Raw genomic sequence first — 7,762 nt, 5'->3', positions numbered from 1 at the left:
CACATTCCCTCCAACAGTACACAATGGTTCCAACTTCTCCATAGCTTCTCCAGCCCTTATTTTCTGTTTTCCTTGATAATAGCCAACCAAGTGGGTGTGAGGGGATCTCTTATTGTGGTTTTGATTTGCACTTCCTTAATGATTAGTGATGTTGAGCATCGCTTCATGTGGAGATTCGTGTATCTTCTTTGGAGAAATGTCTTCCAAAGTCCTTTGGCCATTTTAAGTTGGGTTTTCTATTGCCAAGGTGTAGGAGTTCTTTATATATTCTGGGTATTAATCTCTTATCAGATACATGATTTACAAATTCTTTCTCCCATTCTGCGGGCTACCTTCCTTCCCACTCTGTTGATTTTGTCTGTGGCTGCACAGGAGTTTTTAATCTTTGCTGTAGTCCAATTCATCTGCTTTTTTTCTTTTGGTTGCCAGTGGTTTTGGTGTCATATACTTTGTCCCTTTAAGTGGCTATGGAGTGGCCCTTTGTGCGGCTGTTTTATAACTGGACCTATCAGCAAATCCTGAAGGCTCTACTTTTAACAGAGATTCAGAATCTGACCCCTTCTCCCACCCTGGCGGAGCCCGCTGCCCCATCATATGCCTGCACAGCAGCCGGTGACCTCACTGGGATCCCCGGTCTGCCCTTGCCTCTGGCATAATCTGTCCCCCGGCGCGGCTGCGGCCAGAGGATTCTGTGAAAACCCAAGACCAGGCCTTCCCGCCTCCGCTCAGAACTCTTCGTGGCTCTTGCTAACCAGAGTAAGAGCTGACGCTTTATCGAGGCCCACAAAGCCCTGTGTGGTGTGGCCCCCACTATTTCTACGAGGTCGTTTCCTGCTACTCTCCCTGTGCTCCACACACAGCAACTACACGGGCCACGCAAGCGCCTACCTCGGAGCCTTTGCGCTTGCTATTCCCCCTGCCCGGCACGCTCTCCCCGCAGCTACCTACATAGCCGACTCCCTCACCACATTCACGTTTCTGCTCCAACATCTCCTCAATGAGGCCTCCCCCGAACTAACGTTAAAATCAAATTCCCTCACACGCCCCAGCCCCCTTCTCTGCTGTATTTTTCTCCATGCTTACCAGAATTTAACACAATGTGTATTTTCCTCATTTATCTTATTTATTGTTTGTCTTCCCCAAGGGGATTGACAACTACATGAGAACAGGAATCACTTTTGCCAAAAAGGTGGCAAAAAGTCCTTGCTGCACGGCTAAGGGAAGGTAAGCACCTTTTGACGGCCTGGTGGACATGTTTAGTTCCCCGGTGGCCTGCTCATGTCCTGTGAACATCTATCACATCCACAGTGCCGACCTCTGGACCCAAAGCAAGGCACCCCAGTAGGTCCTCATTCGAAAGGATTCCTGTGAATCACTCCTGTATTTCCACAGCTAGCCACATGGTGGCAGCATATGCCCAAGCAAATTTTGCTAGCCAGCCGTCTGCATTTCTCAGGACCCTCGAATTCCAAACCTCAGGACACTGGTCCTGGCCGCCTCTAGGGATTTGCTCTTAGTCCCATCAGGCAGGTGGGGGGGGGGGGGGGGGGGCGGGCGGCGAAGCCTCAAAGAGGAGGAGGCATGGTGTGGAAAAGCTCAGAGAGTGGAATTGGGGGGCAAGTCTGGCTTTTAAGACCAGCTCTTCTACCAGCTCACTGTGATTGGGGGAAGTCTTACTTAACCCTCTCTGGGCCTGTTTCCCATCTGCCTGCTTTATGAGGTGTTCGTGACTTGCCTTTTGTGGGGCTAGAGGGAGGTCTGACTCGCTCCCATGTGCCAGCTTGGCCAGCATGAGGGGAAATAGCAGGCTCCGAACTCGCAAGGGAGGCAGTATTATTACTTTATAGATCATGGACTGAGGTCTAGCCGGGACACAGAGTGCCACCGCCAGCTACAGAGCAAAAACAAAAGCCCAACCCTTGCAACCTCTCCACTCCAAATCCACTAGAGACACTCTCCATGGACCGTCTCTGATGGTCCCCCCCGCCTTATTTTTCTCCCCACTGGCTGATTTCTAAGCCCTTCTGCAAACATCTTTATCGCTCTCTGTCAAAGCAGCAACAATAGGGCTTCCTTTGGGCAAGTCACTTCGGATTCTTCCTCCTGAAATAGGGCCAAGGAAAAGCTGCAGAGACTAGGAGAAGGAGCTCTGAAAGCCATTTCAGGGCTGAGGAGGGCGTGCACCTGGGTCGGAAAGTGCCTGCTCCCTCCACGGCCCCTGCCTGGCCCCTGCCTGCCACTCGGAGCCAAGTGGGCCCAGCTCACGGCTTTTGGTTTTAAAAAGAGCAGCTGAAAATGTGAATTTTGATGTAAAGTCTCCTGATTTTTAAATGTTGGCAATGCATTCATTGAAAAAAACAAAACAAAGCAAAATACCATGGGGTCAAACCGGACCCATCCATGGACTGGATTTGGCTGACTGGCTGCCGGCGTGAGACCCTTCCCAATCCAGGTTGCTCCAAACACCTACGCAGGATGTAACTGGGAGGGGACATCGTGGGTGGCGTCACGTGGATCCTAGGCTCTGGGTCCTCGCTGCCTACACAGCCTCTGGGGTGCACTCCAGGCCTCTGGGTCATGGTGGTTCTGGTCCCATCAGCCCCCTCCTCGGGAAGGCCGCGTGTCGCTGGTGAGGCAGCAGGCAGGCCGTTGAGCAATGTGCCTTGTTAAAACAAGGGCTTACATCACCTAGGCAGGCACACAGCCTCCCTGCAGAACACCTGGGATGGCGCTGAGGTGGCAACTGCTCTGATTTTACTTTCAGGCCCAAACGGGGAATCCTGGGCAGGGAAGGGTGGAAAGCAAAGGCTCAGTATTCGGCGGGTGCAGTTCCTTCCCAGAGGCCAGAAGGGCAAGGCTGGATGGGGGCCGGTCTCCGGGGTCTGGGCTGCCTCTTGACTAACTGGTGTGACCCCACACCAACCTCCTCTGGGCCTCAGTTTTCCACTCAGAAAATGGGGTTCACATCGCCAGACCTGTTGTGACTTACTACACACCCAACGGGGAAGGGCAGGCCGGAAAGACTTTAATCCTTCCCGCACCTTCAGGGTGAACTTGAGCAGATGCACCAGGTCTGCTGGGCCTCACTTTCTTCATTTGTAAAGTGGAGATAAGAATAGAACCTGATTCCTATAAATCGTCAGGAGGATGAAATGAGTTCATGCGTGCAGAACTTAAAACGGGGTTCAGAGAGAGCAGAAGGTTGACTTGAAGATATAAAGAAAATCTTCCAATTAGCCTTAGATGACCGCCCCCCTCAGGTATTCCTGCATCTCCCTCAGAACCCTGAGAATTGGGGGAGGGGGTTTGCTGAGGCTCTGAGGGAGCCATCCAGCCCAGCAAAGGAGGGACCTTACCTTCTCCATCCATTGAGCACCTTCTGTGTGCCAGACACTTCCTTAGGCACAGAGTGAACACAGCAGAAACCCCTGGCCTGGTGGGGCTGACATGGGGAGAAGCAGGCGCAGGAGGTGAGAGGTGAAGCTGTGAAATGGTTTTGACAGGAATGAGAAAGGCAAGGGAAACAAAGCAGGGGGATGCGAAAGGAGTGACTGAGGGCTGGAGACTTGTGATGGGGCGGTCCGAGGGCTTCTTGGAGGAGGTGGCCTTTGAACTGAGCCTGGCACAGAGCTGGGGAAACGGCGCTCTTGGTCCAGAGGGTGACAGCAAAGGCCTTCATTCACTGGTAAATTCTGGGTTTGCCTGGCCCAGAGGCTCTGATATTCGGGGCACAGCCCTCATGAAGGGGGCAGCCTGGGTGGACACTGAGGCAGACACGAGGACAAGACAGCCAGGACACTGGCAGCTGGAGATAAGGGCTTGCGGGGGGGCGGGGGGGTGGAAGTTCACCAGCAGGTGGAGCAGGAAGGGCCTCTTGGAGGCCTGGGCCACCAGCTCAGCCCTGAGTGTCCCACATGCATTTTGGAAGGCCTGGCTGGGTGGCCCTGGGGCTTTGGACCCCTCCCTGGTACTGGGAAGGCCCAGAAAGCCGGCAGGCCGGGCCAGTGTTTCATCCTGTCCCTCCCTGTGTTCCACCCCCCAGGGCGCTTGGAGAAGTCATTTCTCCCACTCTCCGGGGCAGAGGTCGCCCCAGCTCAGCAGATAATGCTGAGGGTTGAGCAACGCCTGCATGTCCGCCAGGGCCAGGGCTGGGGTCAGTGGGTCGGGGGTCAGCCCCAGGCAGGCCGGGAGTGCTTGCCTGGGCTTGAGTGACAGAGTGGTGGGCCCAAGGAACTGCCCAAATGGCCTACGAATGGGACCAGAGAGGGGCAAGGGTCTGCTTGAGCCCACTCAGCAGGGAGGGTCTCAGGCACACGTTCAAATCCAGGATGGGCTATGGGTTTTGCCCAACTGTGAACCAGGCGCAGCAAAAGCCTACTCCTGGCAGGGTGCGGACATGACCCCTGGGAGCAGGCCGGCCTGCAGTGCACGGTGGAGACTTGGTAAATACAGGGAGGCTCCTCCTCTCTCATGCATGGCCGCCATGGGGCCTGGCTTGACCCCCTCCCCACCAGCCTCAGAAACAAGTTTTGTGGCCTCGGGTTGGCAAAGAGGTATCAGGGCACCCAGATGAGGGTTCTTCTTTTGAGACTAATGGGGGACCTCAGGCCACATGACCTTGGGTGTGGTAGGTCCCCTCTGGACCTCTTTATACCCTCTGGGAGAAGCCCGTCTTTCTGATGTGCTTCCCAGAGTGGACTTAAAACTAAGTCTTATGTTTGGGCGTCTGCAGTGGAGACAGTAACACAACTAATAACAGTAAGGGCACCTTCATGGAATCTCAGACCGGGGGCCCGGGTCAGGGTCCAGTGGGGCTGGAGAAGACCCAGGTGTGGTCTAAGGGGGCAGGCAGCTGTGGTGAGTAGCGCTAGGGGAAGGGCACGGCGAACCCCAGAGGCCCAGGGGAGCACGCCCCTGCCTTGCCCCCTCTTACGCCTGTGCCTTCGTATTCGAGGTGGATTGAAGAGAGGCTTCGCCACAGATGTGGAATCCCCTTCTTCCAAGAGCGGGGAACTGGGGCAAATTTAGGGGCGGGGCCGCGTCCGGGGAAGGGCAGTGGAGATGGTCACCTCTCGTGGAGACTGAGCTCGGGGTTGACGTCTCCAGGATCCCGCCTGGGGAGCATCCTCTCTGTGGGGCGTCGGGTCTGGGCGCCGCCGATCTTGAAGCCACAGCCTCCTCCAGCAGGGGGCGGGCCGTCGCCGTCTGGGGGAAGGCGACCGCATTGCCCCCTCCCCGGATTCCCTCCTTCTTTCAGTACAACCTCCAAGCCCAGAGGGGCGGTCCGGGGGCGGGGTCGCACCTCCCCTTCTCGCTCCCAATCCCCGGGCAGCTGGGTGGGAGTCGGCAGGGGGCATTAGGCCGCCCCCCAGGGCCAGGGGACCCCCGAGGGTGCGCTCCTGGTTTTCCGTCAGGCGGCCGACCTTTCGGGGGTCTCAGGCGGCCACCGTGTGGCTGCGTCCCGGCGGCCGCGGGAGGGGCCGGGGCGGCAGCCAGGCGTGACGCACCGTTGCCATGCGCCGCCTTATAAATAACCGGAATCAGGAGAAACTTTAGCGAGTCAGAGCCGCGCACGGGACCGGGAAGGGGACCTACCCGAGGGTTCAGGCGCCAGCCCACGTACTAGTAGCGGCCACCGCGGCAGCAGCAGCGGCAGCAGAAGCAGCGACACAGCGAGACTGTTTGCAGAGAGGAGGCCGCGCCACCTGCGGGCCGGCCGGAGCGGGCAGCCCCAAGCCCCCTCCCCGGGCACCCGCGTTCATGCAACGCCTGGTGGCCTGGGACCCAGCATGTCTCCCCCTGCCACCGCCACCTGCCTTTAAATCCATGGAAGTGGCCAACTTCTACTACGAGGCGGACTGCTTGGCTGCTCCGTACGGTGGCAAGGCGCCCCCCGCGGCCAGATCCTTGCCGCGCCCCCCCGTCGGCGAGCTGGGTAGCATCGGCGACCACGAGCGCGCCATCGACTTCAGTCCGTACCTGGAGCCGCTGGGCGCGCCGCAGGCCCCGGCGCCTGCTACGGCCACGGCCACGGACACCTTCGAGGCGACTCCGCCCGCGCCCGCCCCCGCTCCCGCCTCCTCCGGGCAGCACCACGACTTCCTTTCCGACCTCTTCTCCGACGACTACCCGGGCAAGAACTGCAAGAAGGCAGCCGAGTACGGCTACGTGAACCTGGGGCGCCTAGGGGCTGCCAAGGGCGCTTTGCACCCCAGCTGCTTTGCGCCTCTGCACCCGCCGCCCCCGCCGCCGCCGCAGCCCGCCGAGCTCAAGGCGGAGCCGGGCTTCGAGCCCGCGGACTGCAAGCGGAAGGAGGAGGCCGGGGCTCCGGGCGGCGGCGGCGCAGGCATGGCGGCTGGCTTCCCGTACGCTCTGCGCGCCTACCTCGGCTACCAGGCGGTGCCGAGCGGCAGCAGCGGGAGCCTGTCCACGTCCTCGTCTTCCAGCCCGCCCGGCACGCCGAGCCCGGCCGACGCCAAGGCTCCCCCGGCTGCCTGCTATGCGGGGGCGGCGCCGGCGCCCTCGCAGGTCAAGAGCAAGGCCAAGAAGACCGTGGACAAGCACAGCGACGAGTACAAGATCCGGCGCGAGCGCAACAACATCGCGGTGCGCAAGAGCCGTGACAAGGCCAAGATGCGCAACCTGGAGACGCAGCACAAGGTCCTGGAGCTCACAGCCGAGAACGAACGGCTTCAGAAGAAGGTGGAGCAGCTGTCTCGCGAGCTCAGCACCCTGCGGAACTTGTTCAAGCAGCTGCCCGAGCCCTTGCTCACTTCCTCTGGCCACTGCTAGCGCGGCCCCCGCGCGCGTCCCCCTGTCGGTCGGCCTCCGCGCTGCCAGGCGCGGGGTGGCAGCGAGACTCCGGGAAGCGCCCGCGCTCGCGCTCGCGCTCCCGCCCTCGCCCGTGGTGGCGCCGGCAAAACTTTGGCACTGGGGCATTTGGCAGCGCGGGGAGCTCGTCGGTAATTTTAATATTTTATTATATATATCTATATTTTTGTCCAAACCAACCGCACATGCAGATGGAGCGCCCGCCCGTGGTATTTAAAGAAGAAATATCTGTGAACAGATGAATGATAAACCCACTAGCTCTCCCTCGGCCCCATCACCAGGCGCCGGCGGGCGGGCCGGTTTCGAAGTTGATGCAATCGGTTTAAACATGGCTGAACGCGTGTGTACACGGGACTGACGCAACCCACGTGTAACTGTCAGCCGGGCCCTGAGTAATCGCTTAAAGATGTTCCACCGGGTTGTTGATGTTGTTTTTGTTGGGTTTTTTTTTTTTGTCTTTTTTTTGTATTATAAAAAATAATCTATTTCTATGAGAAAAGAGACGTCTGTATATTTGGAAATCTTTTCCGTTTCAAGCATTAAGCACACTTTTAATAAACTTTTTTTTTTTTTGAAAATAGTTAAAAAGCCTTTTGGGGGCAGTAGTTGACTTTCGATTTTTTTTCTTTATTTTGGATTTCCATGGTTTGATTTGGTTTTTCTGGTGTGGGGGGTGGTTGCGCGTCGGGGCTGCTAATATTTTTGGCTATTGGGTGGGGGTGTTGCAGCTGGCTTTTCTCCTTTGCTACTCGCCCCTGGAGTCTCTGCTTGGAGATGGGAGCACCAGGGTGGGAGGAGGAGAAGTGTGCGGGGTCACCCAGGATGATGCGGGGCCCCCGGGTGCTGGGGAGGAGTGACGGGACCTCGCCAGGGGAGGGGTCCAGGGCTTCTGGCAGGTCCTGAGCGCCAGGCTGGGGTTTGCAGGGGCCTG

General features: G+C 58.1%; 1 protein-coding gene across 1 annotated transcript; it reads left to right on the top strand.

Annotated features, from left to right (window-relative positions):
• The first annotated feature begins 5,317 nt into the window (after positions 1-5,317).
• On the top strand, positions 5,318-7,385 carry CEBPB (CCAAT enhancer binding protein beta). The gene has a single exon (XM_054573603.1). It carries the CDS (start codon positions 5,761-5,763, stop codon positions 6,790-6,792), a length of 1,032 nt encoding a protein of 343 aa, XP_054429578.1. The 5' UTR covers positions 5,318-5,760; the 3' UTR covers positions 6,793-7,385.
• Positions 7,386-7,762: the final 377 nt, after the last annotated feature.

Source organism: Pteronotus mesoamericanus, unplaced genomic scaffold (assembly GCF_021234165.1).
Source record: "Pteronotus mesoamericanus isolate MK-2021 breed Mesoamerican mustached bat unplaced genomic scaffold, CSHL_Meso_final contig_25, whole genome shotgun sequence".
NCBI classification, from domain to species: Eukaryota; Metazoa; Chordata; class Mammalia; order Chiroptera; family Mormoopidae; genus Pteronotus; species Pteronotus mesoamericanus.
Note: the sequence above shows the minus strand (reverse complement) of the source record. Positions and strands in the feature narration are given on the sequence as shown.